Raw genomic sequence first — 22,900 nt, 5'->3', positions numbered from 1 at the left:
ACAGAAGAAAATCAATAGGTCTTTCCACAGAAAGGTGGAAAGACCTAATAATAATAACTAGTAAACTAATTGTTCTCGAACAATTAGAGGTCTTTCCACCTTCTTTAAATTTCATATATTTTTCACATTTTACTCTATAAAGTTAATTTTTATACCAAAAGAATCCATAAATGGCTTGAAAGATAGAAAAAATGAAAAATTTAACAAATTTGAAATGATCTTGACCTTTGACCTTGAACAAATTTTCAAGGTCAAAGGTCAAGGGTCACATTGCACTTGACCCCATGCTTCTATGCCTTTTAGTTTTGAAGTTATAAGGTTTAATAGTAAGCGCAAATACATTAAAGGGCAATAACTCATATAAGGGGTCAATGGATACTTTCGCACTGAATAGATTGAAGTTGTGTCTAAAGACCCTGAAGACATTAGTGAAGGTTTTGTGTCTCTACGGTTTACGGTTTCGGAGGAGTAGCGATAACAAGGTTTTCAGTAAAAGGGGCAATAACTTTTAAAGGGGTAAATCTTAGGGGACAAGTACGAAATCTTTGAAATAGTTTTAAGAGGACATATTAATGATGCAAAGATATTTAGTATATGTTGAAAGACAAAAGAGATATAAAAAGAGCTTAATTTCTTATATTTTGAATGACCTTGACCTTTGACCTTTGCATATATTATATGGTCAAAGGTCACTGAATCTTATTCAGTTGGTCCCATGTCTCTATAACTTATTGTTTTGAAAATTTTTAATTATTTGTAAACATCAAAAACTTTCAGGGGCAATAACTCATAAAAGGGGTTGACGAATACTTTCGCAATGAAAAGATTGAAGAGTCCCCTCAATTAGTCGAAGTCATTTGTGAAGGTTCCGTACCTCTACGGTTTATGGTTTCGGAGGAGTAGCGATAACAAGGTTTCTATCAAAAGGGGCAATAACTGCGAAAGGGGTCATAGGTTATACGCGTTGGGTCAAATTTGTTCCTAACTTTTTATGACCTTTACGGTCAACGAATAATCTTTTCGATAAACATCGAAACAAAAAATCAGCGGAAGAAGAAGAAGAAGAATAATAATAATAATAATAACTAGTAGACTAATTGTTCTCGAACAATTAGAGGTCTTTCCACCTTCTTTGAATTTCATATATTTTTCATATTTTACTCTCTGAAGTTAATTTTTATACAAAAAGAATCCATAAATGGCTTGAAAGATACAAAAAATGAAAATTTTGAAATGACCTTGACCTTTGACCTTGAACAAATATTCAAGGTCAAAGGTCAGGGGTCACATTGCACTTGACCCCATGCTTCTACGACTTTTAGTTTTAAAGTTATAAGGTTTAATAGTAAGCATAAAGACGTTAAAGGGCGATAACTCATATAAGCGGTCATCGGATACTTTCGCACCGAATAGATTGAAGTTGTGTCTAAAGACCCTGAAGACATTAGTGAAGGTTTTGTGTCTCTACGGTTTACGGTTTCGGAGGAGTAGCAATAACAAGGTTTTCAGTAAAAGGGGCAATAACTTTTAAAGGGGTAAATCTTAGGGGACAAGTATGAAATCTTTGAAATAGTTTAAAGAGGACATATTAATGATGCAAAGATATTTAGGATATGTTGAAAGACAAAAGAGATATAAAAAGAGCTTTTTTTCTCATATTTTGAATGACCTTGACCTTTGACCTTTGTATATATTTTAAGGTCAAAGGTCATTGAATCTTATGCAGTTGGTCCCATGTCTCTACGACTTATCGTTTTGAAAATTTTTAATTATTTGTAAACACCAAAAACTTTCAGGGGCAATAACTCATAAAAGGGGTTGACGAATACTTTCGCAATGAAAAGATTGAAGAGTCCCCTCAATTAGTCGAAGACATTGGTGAAGGTTCCATACCTCTACGGTTTACGGTTTCAAAGGAGTAGCGATAACAAGCTATTCTTGCGAAAGGGGCAATAACTTCGTAAGAGGTCATAGGTCAAACACGGGGGGTCGTTTTTCGGAATAACTTTTGATATCCAGTATCATGACCTATAAAGTTTTTCGATAAGTCTTGCAGTTTCAAAAGTCCGGGAAGAAAAATAATAATAATAATAATAACTAGTAGACTAATTGTTCTCGAACAATTAGAGGTCTTTCCACCTTCTTTAAATTTCATATATTTTTCATATTTTACTCTCTGAAGTTAATTTTTATACAAAAAGAATCCATAAATGGCTTGAAAGATGGAAAAAATGAAAAATTTTAAAATTTTTAAATGACCTTGACCTTTGACCTTGAACAAATATTCAAGGCCAAAAGTCAAGGGTCACATTGCACTTGACCCCATGCTTCTATGACTTTTAGTTTTAAAGTTATAAGGTTTAATAGTAAGCGCAAAGACGTTAAAGGGCGATAACTCATATAAGGGGTCATCGGATACTTTCGCACTGAATAGATTGAAGTTGTGTCTTAAGTCCCTGAAGACATTAGTGAAGGTTTTGTGTCTCTACGGTTTACAGTTTCAGAGGAGTTCGATAACAAGGTTTTCAGTGAAAGGGGCAATAACTTTTAAAGGGGTAAATTTCAGGGGACAAGTATGAAATCTTTGAAATAGTTTTAAGAGGACATATTAATGATGCAAAGATATTTAATATATGTTGAAAGACAAAAGAGATATAAAAAGAGCCTAATTTCTCATATTTTGAATGACCTTGACCTTTGACCTTTGCATATATTTTAAGGTCAGAGGTCAATGAATCTTATGCAGTTGGTCCCATCTCTCTACAACTTATCGTTTTGAAAATTTTTAATTATTCGTAAGTTTCATAAACTTTCAGGGGCAATAACTCATAAAAGGGGTTGACGAATACTTTCGCAATGAAAAGACTGAAGAGTCCCCTCAATTAGTCGAAGACATTGGTGAAGGTTCCATTCCTCTACAGTTTATGGTTTCGAAGGAGTAGCGATAACAAGCTATTCTTGCGAAAGGGGCAATAACTTCGTAAGAGGTCATAGGTCAAACACGGGGGGTCGTTTTTCGGAATAACTTTTGATATCCAGTATCATGAACTATAAAGTTTTTCGATAAGTCTTGCAGTTTCAAAAGTCCGGGAAGAAAAATAATAATAATAATAATAATAATAAACATAAGCATTTCAAGAGGTCTTTCCACAGAAAGGTGGAAAGACCTAATAATAATAATAAACATAAGCATTTCAAGAGGTCTTTCCACAGAAAGGTGGAAAGACCTAATAAACAGAAGAAAATCAATAGGTCTTTCCACAGAAAGGTGGAAAGACCTAATAAACAGAACAATTTCAATAGGTCTTTCCACAGAAAGGTGGAAAGACCTAATAATAATAAACATAAGCATTTCAAGAGGTCTTTCCACAGAAAGGTGGAAAGACCTAATAATGACGTTGTCGGACTTCATAAAAATAAACGGCGACAGCGCCGGGTGATCATATAATGCTCTTTTTATTTGATGATAATTTGGCAAATTATCAACATATCAAGCTGAAATTTTCAACACTTCTTAAACTTTTGTTGTTTTATGTTCCCTACAAATTTTGTAATCATCAACTACATAGTATTAATTTTATCGCATCAGTCCACGAACTTTTTGATAACCCCTCGTATATGAAAAGGGGCATTCATGTAAAACTCTGTCTTATGGCTTTACCTGTAAAAAAAGGAAGAAAACAGTACCATAAGATTTTTTAAAATCTTTTTGGCCAATACTGGAGAAGTGTTATATGTGGTATCAATTTTGGGAGGGCCACAGCTAATGGGATTATTAGGTCACCAGAGTCGCTCAGGTGACCTAATACTATCTGTTTTTGTTCATCGTCTGCCGTGCATCATGCATAGGTCGTAAACTTTTGAACTTTTTCAGCTTCTTCTCTTGAACCACAAAACCAATTTCAACCAATTTTGGCAAGCATCAGTTGGTGAAGGGGTACAAAAATTTCATAGTCTCTGCCCCTTGGGGCCTGAGGGGTAGGGCTAAAACCATCAAAGTTAGTGCTATCTTTAAAAATCTTCCCTTTTACTCCTGGACATCAAACAGTCAAACTGTTGGCATGATTGTAATAAGCATTGAGCCCTCTACCAAACTTTTGAAATTCATGACCCCAGGGTCAGGGGTTCTGGAGTTAGGGTGGGGCTCTAATGATCATAAATTGAAAATGCATAAATTCTTTAAAATCTTCCTTCTCTCACCCTGTATATTTTGAAGATTTACTATGTGCCTGGTTATAATGAGCAAGGGTGCCTCTTTCAAAATTATGAAATTTGTGGCCTCAGGGTCGGGGGTTCTTGAGTTAGGATGGGGCTCTAATGATCATATAGTGAAAATGCATACATTCTTTAAAAATCATCATCTCTCCTCCTGTATAATTATTTAGAAGATAAACTAGGTACCTGGTTATGATGAGCAAGGTTGCCTCTTCCAAAATTGAGAGAACAAAAGACCAATGTGAGAGGGAATGAAAATGGTATTCTAATAGTGCTGAGCACTTCTGTCTTGTTTAGTCATAATGGTGATAGTGACCAATGGGGGTATGTACTGACAAGTAAATAGATCCACTTTAACATTTGTTACTGAGTCATAGACTAAATATTTTAATGATTCCTGATCATCTGATATCTCTTGCTTTTGGGCAACATAGCTTCAATCATCTATCAGTCTATATTTTTTGTTTTATTTCATACTTCTGTGGATCATTTTACAATGTTGTAGTATACTCAGGTGACCGTGAAGGCCTTTCGGCCTCTTGTTTATATGTGCTTACTGTTAGTTGCTAGGAGAATGCATTGCATGTCCTTTTCTTATGAGTGTACAGAAATAAGGTTGCAAAATATATTCTCTTACACTTTGAAGCTGTGTATGCCTCATTTAGCAGGTGTAATTTGGATCTTAAGCACATCCCATTAGCAACTGTTATACCGGTACTAGGTGCTCATTTTGTAGCTGCTGACTTTAAATTTAATAAACACAATCACGGCCTTGATTTATTTTGCATAAAATCAATTTACATTGCATGATGAATAAGCATTGTCAAAATCTTTTCCTGTGAGAATAATGGAGAAAATCTGTTAATGATGTTTTAAGCCAATTTGTCATGACAGTGATCTAGTTGCCCTGGTTGCAAGTTAGCATGACCCAATATTTGTTGCGCTGATTTTGGATGCTACAAAAAGAGAACAGATCTTGAAAGAGATACATGTAATTGGGTTATTATAGTTCAAGTTTAATTTTCTTCCCTTGCTTTTATAAATTCTGGTTTCTGACGACGAATTAATGTACACGAATGTTTTAAAAATAATACCGTAGTGATGACACAAAATCAGCGCGAGAGCATATGTTTCCTCCTCCCTGATAATGGAATTGGTAAAAAATGAAGTTGACTTGTGATCTGTATCACGGGAGAATATCGGTTAGATTAAGAAATAAAAGTGCAAATGTTTTCATTAATGCAATTAAGAAATGAACTTTGTGTATTGGGTGCGTGTCTCTTATGGTAGCAGTAATCGATTTTAACACTACAGGGCCGATGAAGACCTGTTGAATTCATAGAGTTATACCAGTATTGCTCTGAACATGTCTGAGGTACAAAGCAGTCCAGGAGAAGGAGGCATCAACAAGAGAATGCTCTCGGCAATTTAATTTACTAGTTGTATTGTTATCTGCAAAATTGCGTGTCACTTGTTCCGTTCCGATATTAGAAAAAAGAGATGATTCAAAATTGACGAAACGGGGTTAAGTTAAAGTTGCTGTTTAGCACCGATATCTGTCTGTCTATATAGACTGGTTACGGAGTCTGAATATGATTCATTTATCGGCAATAAACAGGTTCTCTTCAAAGAACAAATACTATTACAGTGTAGTTATGTTTCCCCAATAATACAGTCATCCAAGAACATTTGTTAATAGTTGATATCGGTAATTTTCAAATGACTATAGACCCATTATTCTATATCCTTTAATACTTTAACCAGCTGCAAACCTATAGATCACTGGTCTAAAAAAAATGGGATAGGCACTCTAACTTAGAAAACGGACAATATGGCAACGAAAATGGTAGGGACACATTAAATTTATTCCCTTGGTTCGTATAGGATAAATGACTTGTTTGTGTAGGTATAAATCAATATTGATGAAATATCCTTGCATATTGAATGGAGAGACTTTCAAGTTATCTGAAACAGGAAAATCTAACTTACATTTGAGATTTGGAGGTTATTTATTTTATTTATTTAATTTTTTTCTTGGGTTCTCAGACAATTACATTCTCACGATTATAGTACGTGTCGTTCTCTTCATGCTTCCTGATTTTTGAGGGGCAGTAGCATTTGTTTCCCGTGACACTTTTCCATAGATACCCAGGAAACAAGCATTATTCATCGAAAATAAGACAACAGTATTAGCATGCGCTGATCTAGAGAGGGGTCGGGGGGGGGGGTCAGTTATTAAAAGTATACTGTAGCAATGACCATAGAACCCCCCCCCCCCCAAAACAAAACGTGGACCCCACCATCACTACCACAAAATAGGTGTTTTTCACTTCTGGGAAGTGGATTTTACGGGGTTTTTTTGTTTTTGTTTTTGTTTTTTTTTTTGCTTGTCAAGGAAAAAATATTTTTTTGGACTGGGATGGACCCCCCTGGAAAATTTCCTGGATCCGCGCCTGGTATTAGGCTATATAGTATAACATTTGCTTTACAGCTTTGACATAGATAATAGACATGATCGGATTTGTAAGAAAATGTTAGACGATTTGTCTATAGTTCATTCGTTGAAGCTTTGTTAATTGAATTACAATGTTTCTCATTAACCTTGATATCAATTTACCCACTTCTTCCCGTAAGTACACATACGTTGTATTATGTATAAATTAATGAAATGTTTATCCTGGTGGGAATTTTTTTTTTGCATTAATAAACGTTTTAGAATTCCCTACAATATGAATACAATTGAATGTCCATTTTTAAAGCAATTTGTGTTGGTGCATGCGCTTATCCGCCGTATATAAGACTTTGATACTGCATGTATGTACTAGTTTGTCTTCTTCAGCAAGTTATCAGGTCCATTGATAACTGTCTTGGAATTTGTTCTGTGGATGATAGCGGACACAGTCAGGAATCACTTTATAACAGTATATTCGAGAAGTGGTTTAAATCAGATGTGAATACTTAAAAACTCCAAGGAACTTAACAAAATCAATAACATCAAAATGTACCACTTTTTAGCTCACCTGAGCCGAAGGCTCAAGTGAGCTTTTCTGATCACATTTTGTCTGTAGTCCGTCTGTCTGTCTGTCCGTCCGTCCGTCTGTAAACTTTTCACATTTTCGAGTTCTTCTCAAGAACCACTGGGCCAATTTCAACCAAACTTGCCACAAAGTATCCTTGGGTGAAGGGGATTCAAGTTTGTTCAAATGAAGGGCCACGCCCTCTTTCAAGGGGAGATAATAAAGAATTAGTGAAAAATTAATAGCATCTTTTAAAAATCTTCTTCTCAAGAACCACAGGGCCAGGGAAGATGAAACTCATGTGGAAGCATCCTCAGGTAGTGTAGATTCAAGTTTGTTCAAATCATGACCCCCGGGGGTAGGGCGGGGCCACAGTGGAGGATCAAAGTTTTACATAGAAATATATAGGAAAAACCTTTAAAAATCTTCTTCTCAAGAACAGCAAAGCCATGATGAGTCATATTTATCTGGAAGGATCCTCAGGTAGTGTAGATTCAAGTTTGTTCAAATCATGACCCCCGGGGGTAGGGCGGGGCCACAGTGGAGGATCAAAGTTTTACATAGAAATATATAGGAAAAATCTTTAAAAATCTTCTTCTCAATAACAGCAGAGCCATGATGAGTCATATTTATATGGAAGCATCCTCAGGTAGTGTAGATTCAAGTTTGTTCAAATCATGACCCCCCGGGGGTAGGGCGGGGCCACAATGGTGGATCAAAGTTTTAGATAGAAATATATAGGAAAAATCTTTAAAAATCTTCTTCTCAGGAACAGCAAAGCCCTGATTGATCATATTTATGTGGAAGTATCCTCAGGTAGTGTAGATTCAAGTTTGTTCAAATCATAACCCCCTGGGTTAGGGTGGGGCCACAATGGAGGATAAAAGTCTGAAATAGAAATGTATAGGAAGATATCTTCTGATGAAGAACTGCAAAGCCATGATTAGTCATTTTGATATGGAAGCATCCTCAGGTAGTGTAGATTCAGTTTTGTTCAAATGATGACCCCCGAGGGTAGGGTGGGGCCCAATAGGGGGATCGAAAGTTTTACATAAGAACATATAGAAAAAAATTTCTTCTCAAGAACAGAAAAGCTATGTTTAGTCATATTGATATGGAAGCATCCTCAGGTAGTGTAGATTCAAGTTTGTTCAAATGATGACCCCTGGGATAGGGAGGAGCCACAATGGGGGATCAAATTTTTACAAAGGAATATGTGGGAATTTTTTTTAAAAATCATCTCAAGTACAACAAAGCCATTTGTTATATTGACATGGAAGCATCATCAGGTAGTTTAAAATTCAAGCCCCCCCCCCTTCCCCCCGTAATCTTTTCAATACTGAACTGATTTGTGCTTCTGCCTTGCCGGTGTGCTCAGGTGAGCGATGTGGCCCATGGGCCTCTTGTTAACACTATATGCAATCATTCCCCACGATAAATTAAATTCCAAGCTTTTTGACATCATAGAGCTTGCTTTTTCAATAAAAATGGAACTCGTAAAATTACTTACCTTGGTCATTTGCAAAATCATATTGTTAAAAACACTAGAGAAAGACGTAAATGGTAACCTAACAACAAAACATTATGATAAATGTGATGACTTCAACTTTTCTATTGTCATTTCCCTTACTTATGTAGTAATTTTTTACCTGCATATGGGGTTTATATCTCCCAGTTGAGTAGATACGCAAGAGTATGCTCTAAGTACGAACAATTTCTAAAACGAGGCAAACTATTGACAAACAAGTTGATGAAACAGGGATATCTACAGTCTCGTTTAAAGTCATCACTTAGCAATTTCTACGGTCGATACAATGATCTTGTCAGGAAATACAATCTATCATAAATCGAATGCTGATTGACGTTTTTCATACTAATTATTAGGCCATTATTTAAACACTGATTTTTCCGTTTGCCCGATCATGACAATGAGCACACGGTGTGACCGGTCGACAGGGGATGTTTAAACTCCTTCATGCACCTGATCCCAACTCTGATGTTTTTTAGAGGTCTGACTTCGCTCTGCTCCCGATTTGTATTGTTTCAATGGACGTTTGAGCTTGATTACTGTTTTTATCTTCATATTTCAATTTGTCCATGTCCCGTCTGCCCATGTGCTAGAGAAGAGGAACACTTTCACAAAAGACACATATTAGCAACACGTATTTATTCTACTCTTATGCTGAGTTGATTGGTACTTATCCAAATGAGACTGTGCACCAAATTCTCCAAGGATATACTGATTTCCTGTAAATCTTTTATCATGTTGTAAATTTAACACAACACGATAACGCTGTAAAAACATGGTCGAACAAAGTTGGAAAATGCTTAAGCTTCAAGTGACGTGTAAACTATTCAAATCCAGTACATGTATTTATAACAAGTTCTTATTATTGAAAGGCACGAAATTATGACAAACAGAACTTTTCCGCGGAAAATTATCTCAGCAAATATTATTCTATGGTTAAAAAGTGTGCTGATTTCTCGGAATTTGAACCCAAGCGATAACAATTCTGGGTATCAGCTTTTACTATGAGAGGCTGTCAAGTTACACTAGACCACACAACTCACAACAGGTAGTAGTTTTAATCTTGTTTGTGATAGGCCCTTTGAATAACTGGATTTCAAATATTTCTTGGAAAGGTATAAATGTTATGTTATAAAAGTGTAGGTACAGTGGGTCCTTGTTCCATGATTTTGTTTTCAATGAACTGTAATGTAGTCCTGTGGTTTTTAAGAGCTAATTAATTAATACTATCCACAACGGATGGTAAGCATAGAAACCCAACAAAATATATGTATATTTTTACGCATTCTAGTTCTTTAAAGATATACTCAATAAAAAAGGGGAGAAGACCTTCTCTCTTTTGGAAAAATTGTGTTATAGAAGGAAGAAATGATCATTTGTGCCCTCTTCCGTATTTGCATGCTATTTCATAGACAAATAATTTCAATACTTGTATTTGTAAGAGTGTAGCAAATTGAGGACATTTTGTATAAGGTACATGTATAATATATATGTACCTTAATGTTAACTGAAATTTCAAAGAAAATTTCGTTTTTATTGAGATTAATTTTACTTAAAGGGGATGGGACACATATTTTAAACTCAAATTTTCTAAATAATATCATGACATATATGTTGCTAGAGCATTTCACACCGAAATATATTAAAAGCGTGTTAAGAAAATTCTTTTATCTGGGAAGTATTAAAACTTCGATTTTCGGGACGCGTTTAATTGACACATATCCTTGCACTCTCACAAAGTAGACTTTATCCATTATACTAAAGGCCGGTGTACACGACGAGATTTGTCGTATAATACAAGTATTATAATACTTTTGTATTTTAATTCTTTCTTGTACACACGCTAATACATATCTTATAAGATTGTAAATAGACTTTAGGTATTTCCACGTGTTTGCCCCCGCCATATTTCGCTTGATAATAATTAGAAACAGTTTGATTAAACAATATGTTCCCAGAATTTAAATTGAGAAAGATTACTAGAACCTGTGCACTTGATATATTTCACAAATCTTCTTCTCCTTCCCATAAAACTACGAGTTTTTCGATATCTTTACAGCTTAAGTCGGCCATCATTATTTACCATGTGCTTTTTTTTAGTAATGATAAAAATAGGATGACCCCAGTGTGAGTACATTTGATTGGTTGAAAGTGAAATGGAAGTTAAGACTTGTATTAAGAAATAGAGCATTGCTCTATTCTTAATACAGTTTTATAAGATTCGAAAAATCTTATGATTCACTGTATTAAGGGTGTATACACAATAATATAAGATTTTGTATCATAATACAAATCTTATAATACAAATCTTACCGTGTGTACCGGCCTTAAAGGAAAGTAGAAATTTTGTTTTGTATTAATGAAAAATATGAAAACTATAATCCACAAAAGTTCAGAGTGGAAATGGAGAAAGCAAAACCAACTCACAAGTATTATCAGTCAGTGCTTAGTGATGTGTGCAGACGTGATGTTATGAAGAATGTCGTTGTCATTGATTTCTTAGAATATTCTTGTAAATTCAAATCATTAAACATTGAATTTTTTTAAAAATAAAAATAGACCTTTAAAGTTGTCAACAATGCAACTGTACGTGTCCAGGCCCCTTTAATTTGTCGAACTATAGGCATTTTTCTCGCTTATTAAACCATTTTCTTTATATTTACCCCTTCCCCCAATGATGCTTCTAAAATATGGTGTTTAATTTCTCGCTCTGATCGTCAACATCTTTTATTGGTTACTTTGCTTGAAAATGTATAAAAATTAAATGGATACTATCACTCTGTTGGACAAACTTCCTGACATGGTTGAACTTTTTCCTTGAATTCATACTCCAGTATAACTTTATATTCCGGTTAATACAATGACACATTTATCAAAGTATGTTCTACATAGAAGCCTCTTTTAATATAAAACAGCAGTTAAAGATTTCATATTGCTGTCAAAAACTACATTGTATACACGAGTAAATAAGATTTTAAAATTTTATATACATGTACCTGATTACCTGCGATACATATATATAGTGTAATCTTGTAATAATATTAATGAAATAAGCTAATATATTTTTCGGAATTTCGATAAATAAAGTACTGAGAAATAGACCCGTCGCCACTTAATTTCATGTATACATACAGTTACAATTATAAACCGTAAAGAAAAAAAAGAAGAAAATCCAGCCACGGCGATTATACTAATGAGGTCAATCCAACATCCAATTTGTTCAAATAATGATAATTAGAGGAAACGATCAATACAGCCATTAAATCGATATTTATTCCCTGAATTATTTTCTATTTAATCATTGAACTGTTAAAAGAGAGTTCATAATTTATTTGTTTAATTTTTGACAGGTATATGATATTTTAAGATTAGCGACTTCCAGTTCAACTCAAAAGCGAAGTCTTTCTGTTTGTATTTAATGGATTATATTTCATTATTCATATACATCCAGTATCATATGGAATGTCTTTCACCAAATGACAATGAGTAATAACTAACCATGCATGCATTCATCTATAATTAAAAATTCACGAAAGACACTCCATAGAGTTATCCTGCATATGTTCCTTGTTCAGAATAGGAACCAAACTTAAGGATTCTCAGGCGCACAATTGATCGCTGCAGGAATGGGAAGTGCAGAGGCTTGACTTTTTGGTATAGTCTGGTAATGTCAATCAGGCATTCACTGAAATAAAACGCAGAGAAAGTGACGCTTTATGCCTACCTCTCACAATGTGGTGTCAAGAGCAGAAGCATGTTAACACATCTTAGACTTTATGTGATAGGCGGGATCTTTGGATAAACGATACAACATGGAGTGAGGAAATATTGCCAGCTGCTTAAGTTGAAGGGTAAGTGTTTTGCCAGTTATATTTTCTATGTTTAATACTGATGTAAATTTGGATTTTTAAACAATTCTCTCTCTGCAATCATTATTATACTAAAAAAATATACAAAGACAGTTGATTGATAAAATAATTTAAAGGATGAACAAAAAATGAACATATTTAGTGTAACAGAAAGAGGATGCCAGTATTGAAAATATACAATAGAAGATGTGGAACGCACAGCAAAGGGGTAGACAAATTACAATTATAAACTTTTACAATCTTTTTTGAAATTTATGGGCTTTAAAATGGATGTTAAGTTTTGAAATATTTTAACCCTGGAAATAACTTCAATTATTTTGTAAACAGAACTGTAGTCGTAATGTAAATGGTGGGAGAGGGATAATTAGCAACACGTAATCAGCTACAGACTGAAATCTTGAAAGGCAAAAACTGAACCACTATTTATATTGAAGATAAAACCTGTTTGAGTAAACGGTTTACGACTCTTTTGACAGCGCTTTTACATATCATATATTAAAGCTCCGAATACTAGTATATATGAACAACGAATTGGGCGGGGGGGGGGGGGGGGGGGGTTAGAATATTCATAACTTACCGCTATGGAAACCAGTTTTACATATTTTTTGGCAACATGATCAGCTGAAATTCTCACTAAACAAACGGAAAAAGATTAATTGACATTAAACAATAATCGACAACTCCACAGAAATGATAAAACCATTGTTTGATTTTCGTGATTTGTTTTGGCACGGCTTTGTGTACAGATCATCAATTTTCAAACCAAACCCAAACTGTTACGGAAAACTGCAGTACAAGACAGACGCTACACATTCTTCTGCTTTCTCTCTCTCTCTCCTTTTTTTTTTTTTTTGGTTTGGTATGGCACTGGTATTGTGCCTCTGAAAAAATTAAAACATTTTCCTTGCTTGCTCTTTAAATCATATTGAAAGTCGTGTGAAAATAAGGTGCGTTTTTTCTTTCAAATTTTATTTTTGCTTTAAAGTTAAATTTTTGAAGATGTATCTTCTGAATTCAATGAGCAATTTGCGAGATTTAAAAAAAAACAAAAAACAACTCAAGTTATTTTAAGTAAAAAAGAAAAACCCAAAACAGATATATGGAAAATGATTGATCGAAGGTTCTAATGCATATATGTAATTTTTAGCATATTTTGTCAGATTTCAATCTGAGTGAGCTTCCCTTGGTTTATTATTTCGTTTTTTTCTTCAGAAATGAACAATTCTTGGCACATTCCAAATGTCTCGACATTAACATATTTGAAAGAAAACATTGAGACATGAAAATTAAATAATAAATAATGATTAGAAAAGAAGATTGATGATTAAAATCCGAAAATTTCCTTAAAACTGGATAACAGAAAGAAAAATGAGAGATACTATCAAAATGTTAATTAATTAAAGAGATTCTTCTCATTTTTTAAATCAGAAGTATCATAAACAATTCATGTATCTAAGGATTTTAAAGAATGGATGTTAATAATCTGTAATATGCGAATTGTATGAGCAATAAAAAGAGGATCAATAAAAACCTAACTATAACTCATATCATTTACACTGTGATATAAATGTACTCCCACCCCAAAAAAGGGAGGAAATTCGGGGGAAAAATCCTGCTGTAGCTCTACTGGTTTGTATTTTTAATAATCGACCAACAGAAGTTTTACTGAAATCATTCCAAAACTGCAGTAGATGTAACATTTCGAAACAACATATTTTTAGCGGCATTGGTAAAAATGTTCAGCAAAGAAATGTGGACTTCGTGTAGAATATCTGTAAATCATGCTTTCTGGAAATTAAACAAAAACGTGGTCAGATTAGCGTTTTGAAAGAATTTCACAGAAAGTTTGAATTTTAGTAACCATGGCAACAACATTCGCTGAATACAAAAACTGATTTTGCCAATGCATCTTAGTGTAATGTAATCGAGTACCAAGTTCTGTATAAAAATTGGACCAAAAACTGTAGGTGGAATAGCATTTGAAATATTCATTATAGACAGACGTACAAGCCACGAGGACTTTAATACTTGCATCCATCCAGAGTTAAAGGGGATACATATCTTGTTCTCTGTTTAGGAGGAAAATGTATGAAGGCAATGATACTTTGTACATTTACATGTATACAATGAAAACGGATGTTTAAGAAAGAAAAACATTGGAAGTGTTTCATTGATCTTATAATGCAACACATCAAAAACCTGTTAATGTATCACATAATAAATAGTTATACTGTTTGTTTTGATTCGCTGTCTTTGACGATTCAGTTAAGCTAAACACAAAAAGGAAATTGCGGCAATTTGTTTAAGAGCAACAAATGCATCACACATGTTCCTCTATTGAAAGTTAATTGAAAAGGAACTGCGGATCAGCGATGACGTAAGTAATGTCAAAAATCACACAAAAACTTTAAAAAAAACCCAGTTAATCATTTAGCTGGACAAACATATTTAATCAATGTTTAAAATAATGCACAGATTGAAGGATTCCTCTCATACTAAAACGGTCTGAAAGAAGTACAGTGGCGCCTCGTTAATCCGGACGCCTCCGTCCCCAACAAATCGTCCGGATAAATGAATCGTCCGGATAAGTGAATCACTTCTTAAAAGACGTACCCTCTTAAAGCATGTACATATGAACATAGTGGTATCAAATGTGAAGGCAAAGAAAACACTTTTATTTTACCTTGATTTATTGATTTTATTTTTATAGTTTTAAAAGAAATAATAAATATTTAAAAAAGAAAAAAATTAAAATGTAATTTACACGATGAAAAATGGATAGGCAGTTTTATGTTGAGACTTCCTTTTCTATAACACAGGAAACTTTACTCGCCTTCTATTTGACGTGTAGTTACATGTACATGGGCTGACCAAATTTTGATCTGCTACTGTTTTATTTCGGCACTTTTTTTTAATATTTATTCAAGCTCATATTAAGTAGAACTGTTCATTATCACCATTGAGAATGTTCAAATGACTAACCGCGTATATTCACTACATAGGGAAGTAAGTAACTAAATACTGTAATCAGTGTACGTATTGCAAACATTCAACGTAAACACAAGCCATATTCAGGATTATCAGTACTTTTTCTATAAACGCTAAGTTATATAAGTTGAAAAGACGTGATCGGCATTTATAACTAACGCCAGTTACGTATTTCTTAGTGCGTTAATAGAAATATATTTTCTTGAATTATGTATCATAATAAATTGTCTTATGAAAAGAAAAAAAAACGTTTCAAATAATGTACGATCGTATTTTGATAAACTTACGTAACTCGATACCACAACGAAATCTCGTGATTTATTATTCAGTAAACATTTTATTTACAACTCTCCAAAATTCTCATAAATCTATATACCGTTAGGCCAGGTAAAATTAATCTTTAGATTCTCATCCCCGCCCGCCCCTCTCAAAGTGCCCCGCCCCGTTGTTTTTTTATTTTGCTTTTTGAGTGTCAAATGTATTATTTTCATGTATTTTTATTCAGCAAGAATCTGGGTCAAAATTTAAGAGTTATCTCCCGTCTGTATTAAAAGTCGCGTGGCGCTATTTATAGCAAAAAAACTATGTGAAGAATGGAGAAAAATCGGCAATAAAAGCAGTTTAAATATGTAAGGTAAAGATAATTTGTCAGTATAGAGAAGGCAGAAAAGCAAAAAATAACATAAACACATCTAGATACCATCACTGGCATGAACAAGTTTTTAATGAGATTTTAACCAAGTAAAAACAGACGAAGAAAATGACACATGGTCAACCGATCTCCAGTTATATGTGATTTTGCATTAAAAAAAAAAAAATAAACATCGTTCAAAGACTTTAGAGAATGATAGTGCTAAGGAATGTATAAAATCTTAAAACTGTTCAGGCCTAGGCTTTTCAGTAGAATATTTTACACAGATTTACAAAATCCTGTTTTGCAAATATGATATATTTTAATGTCGAACATATCAAGTCTCAAGAACGATTGAATGTATGAGGACAGTGGAAATCTGTGATATATCACACAGAACAGAAGTTGTTGGTAAGACTATAAGGTACTTGGGGAAAGGCCGATGAGAAAACATGCATATGCAATTTATTAAAATCAGCACCTCATTTAATTTGGCGTGTGCCGTATCTGTGTACTTGATAATTTGTTAATAAAACTATAATTAATTTTCTATAACAAGAATCTTCTGTAGATATTTAAAAGAATATGAAAACAATAAAATCTATTCATATTGGCATTAACATAATGTAAAAATTATGTGTACTAATGTTTTGTTGATACTTTCATTTATAAAAAATAAAAAATAAAATCCGCCCACCCGCCCCAATTTTTAAGCAAATTAGGATGAGAATCTAAATTTTAAATTTATGTGGCCTTAGCAATTTAATTAATGCACAGTATAAGCTAAATTCTTCGGGTTTTATGATATAAAAGACGTGTGTTTTAGCTGAGGTAAACACACGCTAATTATAGACGCTATTGTTTAGAGGTCACAGGTAACCGCCTTCAAAATGACTCCACGGACAATGTTTTTACAATAATTATCACCACTGCAAGAAAGGTGTGAAAAGTCGCTCCTCGAAAAATTACCGTCCGGATAAACGAGTCATTTTTCAATGAAAGATTGCGTTTTGTAGTAGAAATTGACCGTCCGGATCCGGAACGCGAATTTCCGGATTAATGAGACAGAATAACGTGGAAAAAATCGGTTCCCAAAAAATATCGTCCGGAAGGTGAAGCGTCCGGATTATTGGCGTCCGGATTACCGCGGCGCCACTGTATTGTATAATTTCATTGGCGGATTTAAAGGGGGAGTATATATTGTATGTATATATTGAGATTAAGAAATCTTTTTTTTCTGTTAGATATTGTATTTATTATACGTCACCCAGACCCTTAACCTTGTGCCCTCCCCTTTTTTTCAAGTATGCTGGATCCGTCACCGAATTTAGCACAAATATAATAGAATAACATTTAATTAAAGAATATAAAGATGAACTTAATACAGTTCATAGCTCAGATTGCCTTAATTTCTCTGTTAGTTTAAGTCCATACTGCCCCCCCCCCCCCTCAAAAATTAAAAAAAAAAATAAATTCTCATCCGCCAAGAAATGAGGAAAGGGGTAATTTTTTCACTCATGTCTGTCTGTTTCTTTTCCAATGTTCCAAAGACCTTTTTTAAGAAAGTTTTTTTTTATATGCAAAATGCATCAAATAGGTTTTGTGGTAAATCAATTACAATATGAGGATGCTGGAAATTTTCCCACGATTTTTTTCTTTACAGAATTGTAACCTGAAAAGAGACAAGTAACTCAAAAATGTATACAACATGCACTTAAAGCTTACAGGAGTTTTTATTTTAAGTACGGTATTCCTGTTATGTATGTTTTGATTGTTAATTATATTTATCTTCTTTTTTTAATTACATTAAGCTATAGCTCGTAAGTCTAAATTTCAGTAAAATATTTATTTTCGTTTAATAAACAGTTATGCTCTTGAAAAGTAATTGAGGGTCAATATCATTTGAACAAAAAAAATTAGCTTAGATTCAGATTAAAATTTTTACAACTCTCATATTCATTCGAAAATAACGCACAATTCTACGGAAGACCGTTTAAGACCTATTAAAAAAATGTTGAATTCGACATAACATTATCGAATTTGTTATAACGAATTAAATTTGATATTTGTTGAATTCTTTATAAGGAATTCAAAAGTTTATTTTAACAGATTAAATTCCTTTAAACGAATTCTTAAATTTGTGATACCGAATTAAATTTGTTTAATCGAATTCGACATTTAGGGCCTGTAGAAAAATATTTATGAATTCGATATAACAAATTTTAGAATTCGTTGAAACGAATATAATTCGTTATAACAAATTTAAGAATTCGTTATAACAAATTCAATAAATTTGTTTAAACAAATTAAATGCGATATAACGAATTAAAAAAAAAATGATATGACGAATTGAATACGTCTTAACAAATTTGACAATTCAACAAAATAAACAAAAATTATGAATTTTGCTTCAAATCATACAATGTTATTTCAAATTTTTCAGTTGTTTTAAAGTAATCGAGTACTTTTTCTTACTTTTCTGTAAAGTTGTTTGTATATTATTTGTTATTTTCAAAAGCGAATTAAGGCCACAAATATTGTGAGATAAACATATTTTAACAGCAAATCTTTCATAGTTTTTACTTGCTCTCTATTCATATATTATACCTTGAATTTTAGGTACCTATGGAGAACTCAACAGAATCCTTAGGGCTCACACAGAAGCAGTGCTTCTCATGGATGAAAGAGACCTTAACAAAACCCAATGTAACTCTTGAAGAAATAAACCAGCAACATATTCGTCGTTTCCATGGAGGCCTCGCTTTACTAGGCTTCGTAATAATGGCCGGGATGATCGGAAATATGCATGTGCTAGTGCTATATTACAAAAAATTCAAAGTGTCCAATTATCGGCTTTTTATCATTTGGTTAACATGCCTAGACATGATAAATTGTTGTGTCAGTGCGCCACTTATAATATTTTACCTGCTCCACCCAATCACCTACCCGTATGAGGGATTTTGTAAAATGACCCGGTTCATTTTGTACTTCTGTGCGATTGCCTCCACTTCCGCTATGGTTGTCATAGCAATAGAAAGGTACAGGAAGGTCATGACGCCCCATTCAACGCAGATATCTCTGAAAATGGCTAAACTTATGTGTTTGGTGAGTTTAGTGGTTGCTGCAGGTCTCTCTTGGCCAGCTCCAATATTGTTCGGACTTACACACGTTCCAACTGGTGTGGACGGTTTGGAGGGAATTCGATGCCTAACAGATGACACATACAAACATACAAACTATATGTCTTTATATCATTTCACTACGCTTGTGTATTTTGTGATTGTGTCGATTTGCCTTATCGTTGTCTATGTATGCATTGCCAAAAGAGTCCTTAAATCTGGAAAATTTAAAGATCGCGTCAGTGGTGTTCCTTTAACTTCAGACACTCGAGCATCAACCAGTAGTTGCGTCTCTAAGACCGTCACCAAGACTGTCACTTTTTTGACAGTGACGTTGGCTTATATCGCATGCGCAACGCCCCATCATGCTTTGGCTTTACTCTTCTTTCTATCGCGTAATCTTGACTGCAGATTGTCGCTTGTTGAGGCCCAGCTCTATTATGCCTTTGTATGGTCGTATTTTCTGAATAGCATGATCAACCCATGTATATACGCATACCGTGACAAAAAGTTTAGAGAAGAGCTGGAGTCTTTCTATAGACGTTGTCGACCTAAGACACTTTACAGTTCTTCTAAATGAGAAACAATCTTCTAAATATAAAAAAACAGCCAAAATTGTATTGATAATTTTTTTTTTTTTTGGTTATGCTTCAACATTGTATATGTTTGTTTGTTTTGCCAGGTCTTTCATTCCAAACTGATTGTTGAAATAAAAGTTCAATGTATTACTTAAATATTTGTATACACAAAAGAAAACGCATGTTGTACTCGGATCCAACCTATAAATGTACAGTATATAATTGATAAAAGGGTGAAATGAAATAGCCAATAATAACGAACAGTAAAGAGGGCATAAAAGTTAAACACAGACCCCCGGAAGTTCCGGAGGTGGAATCAGGTACCTAGGAGGAGTAAGCATCCCTTGTCGACCGGTCACACCCGCCGTGGGCCTTATGTATTGATCAGGTAGACGGAATACTCCGTAGTAAAATTTAGTACAAAAACAAAGGTCTAATAATTGTTGTGTAGTATGTCTGTCAAAATACGGCCCAATGATGGGATGTTTTTGCTAACAAAGGTCATTTCAAAGACCATAGAATTTACGAAATGCTGACTTAAAACGAGGTTGTTTAAATCCCAGTAACATCAACTTATCTGTCAGTAGCCTGCTTCAGTTTAAAAATCGATCGTACACAGAGCATGCTCTTGAGTATAAGTTGGGAGACATAAACATTATGCAGGTGATAGTGGAATATGGTATAACTACATAAATAAGGAAAGTTGACGATGGAAAAGCTGAAGTCATCTCGTTTGTCATACAATTCAGTTGCCAGTTGGTCCTTATCGTCTATAGTCAGTAAAACATCCAATATGAAACAGATGTGGCAGACTCTGTGGTGTCTTTTATTTCAAATCACTGGGATATATCGAGTCGACATATGAATGGAGGTAACTACCGAGCATTTTAATTATATCGTCGACATATCTGAATTTCGAGTTGAAGGCCACAGTGAGTTTTCTTCTCAAGTAGAAGTTTTTGAATAAATTATGCTTCATAGGAATATAAAGACAGGTCGGCTAATAAAGGAGCACAATTAGTGCTCATCGAAATTCCAACGGCTTGTTGGACGACCTGGTCTCCTAATACTACATAGATGTTGTCAATGAAGAACTCCATCATCTTTTTGATATCAACTTCAGAGTACATGTACTTGTGTGCAGAATCAGTGATTTTTTTAATAAAGTAGTTTTGTTGATGACCAATCACAAGATTTGAAAATTTCAGAGTTCCATTTTTATTGAAGCAGTTGTCTATGATAACAAAAAAGCCTAGTATTAATTTATTGTGAGGAATGGTTGTAAAAAGTACAACAGATGCATGTAGCTCTTTCACTTGGTCAATCCATATCTAAACAAACAAGAAAACACATCGACCTTGCACTTAGTGCTTGGCCGATATGCTTATCTGTGAAGTGTATATATCTAGACACGTAGTTTGGATACTAAAATTAGATTTATTGATAATTGAAATAGAAAATCTCCATTATAGAAATATGTGGGAGGCGCAAGTAATGAAAGAAAGGAATGTTGAACTACATGTAAACGTATTAGGTGATAACATTTTAAATCTTGCATGTTATAGTCAAAGAGAAACTGTTTTCTATCATTTGTAAGCATCAGCTCCCTTTGCAAAGCTCATATGATTGAGCAAATTTCCAGTGGTTGCACCTTTGAAAGAAACTATTTATTATTACTCCATAAATAATTTAAAAAAATATCTTTAAAACTTTTCTGTTACTCATAATAATAAATTTCATGTTGCTAGTAGCTACGAATGCGGGACGGTTCGCCCCCAAAAGATCATTCGCTCTAAGACGTTTCGCTCCCTGAGGATTTGTGTCAGATGCACCCAATGATTTCCTCAAATTAAATCGTAATTATCCCTTGTTAGTAGTAATATTACCTTTCCAGTGAGTATTACTTTTAATTATTTTATGACTATTCCGTTTTACTATTTTTGTATATTGTGTCTTTGTTGAATAAAGTATTACCATGTCACAAAATGCATTTTTATATTTTGTTTAATGGATTTACTGATCTGAGATACGTCTGTTTTGAGCAAACGATATTTTATAGTGACATGTGCACTTACATTTTATTCAAATTAACTAAATCAAACAACCGATCCATACACATTTGTTACGCACTTTTTCTCATTATTAAAAACAGCAGTTGGATGTTTTTTCGAATTAAAAAAGTACTTTCTATAAACAACTTAGAAATTAATATGTTTATGAAACATATATTCAGACCCTTAATAACATATTTCCATTTTTTCGGGGGCGGAGGGCAACATAAATATAATTTACACAAAGTCTACACGAACACACTATTCAAATCGTTCTTTCCTTTTTTCTATTCCTCTTCAATCGAAATTATGAAAATAGACGAAAATGTTAATCAGTTAATAGTACGGTGACTATAAAGATGAACAGAAGAAGATTTATATATTGTATTTTTATTTAGGCCTAATATCCCTAGTTGATTTTGTAATACCGATTCATACTTAATACCGTCTCAAATTTTAAACATCATCTTTAATGGAGAGTCTCCATTTTAGTTTTAACACCTTAGGAGACTTAATTAGTCAGTTATGATTGCAGAATAAACATTATTAAATCAGCATGTGGGTATTTTTTTTATTAATGAACTTGAAATAATCTGTAAGCAAAAAATAAGCTGTAATATTTTTTTTATTTCGTTTTTTTCCCAAAATAAAGTCAAAATAAACTTTATATGTAAATAGATATAAACATCGATAATATTATATTAGATTATTATGCAGCGCGAAACGTCTCAGCGAAAAAGGTCTTCAGGGCGAATGGTCTCGGTGTGAATCGTCAACAGGGGGCGAAACATCCCGTACCGTAGCTACATGTACCTACATGCATAATGAAGCCCCTATATACTAATTTTCCCACATAATTAAGGATGTTCGGACAATCCCTCACAACATTATATGTCAGTCTAAA

The 22,900-nt window shown here is 33.7% G+C and overlaps 1 protein-coding gene across 2 annotated transcripts; it reads left to right on the top strand.

Annotated features, from left to right (window-relative positions):
* Window positions 1-12,414: 12,414 nt before the first annotated feature.
* LOC133203107 (probable G-protein coupled receptor 45) lies at window positions 12,415-20,080 on the top strand. 2 transcript variants are annotated; one of them, XM_061338987.1, is made up of 2 exons: window positions 12,415-12,611; window positions 18,868-20,080. In XM_061338987.1, the coding sequence occupies exon 2, from the start codon at window positions 18,874-18,876 to the stop codon at window positions 19,945-19,947; it is 1,074 nt and encodes a 357-aa protein (XP_061194971.1). In that variant the 5' UTR covers window positions 12,415-12,611; window positions 18,868-18,873; the 3' UTR covers window positions 19,948-20,080. The 2 variants fall into 2 exon arrangements, with proteins under 2 accessions (XP_061194971.1, XP_061195027.1); XM_061339043.1 differs by lacking the exon at window positions 12,415-12,611 and adding an exon at window positions 14,901-15,010.
* Window positions 20,081-22,900: the final 2,820 nt, after the last annotated feature.

Source organism: Saccostrea echinata, unplaced genomic scaffold (assembly GCF_033153115.1).
Source record: "Saccostrea echinata isolate AGI-Se365-2 ecotype Australia unplaced genomic scaffold, CSIRO_AGI_Sech_v1 ptg000001l, whole genome shotgun sequence".
Taxonomy (NCBI): Eukaryota; Metazoa; Mollusca; class Bivalvia; order Ostreida; family Ostreidae; genus Saccostrea; species Saccostrea echinata.
The sequence above is the reverse complement of the archived record's forward strand: the minus strand, read 5'-3'. Positions and strand labels throughout refer to the sequence as shown.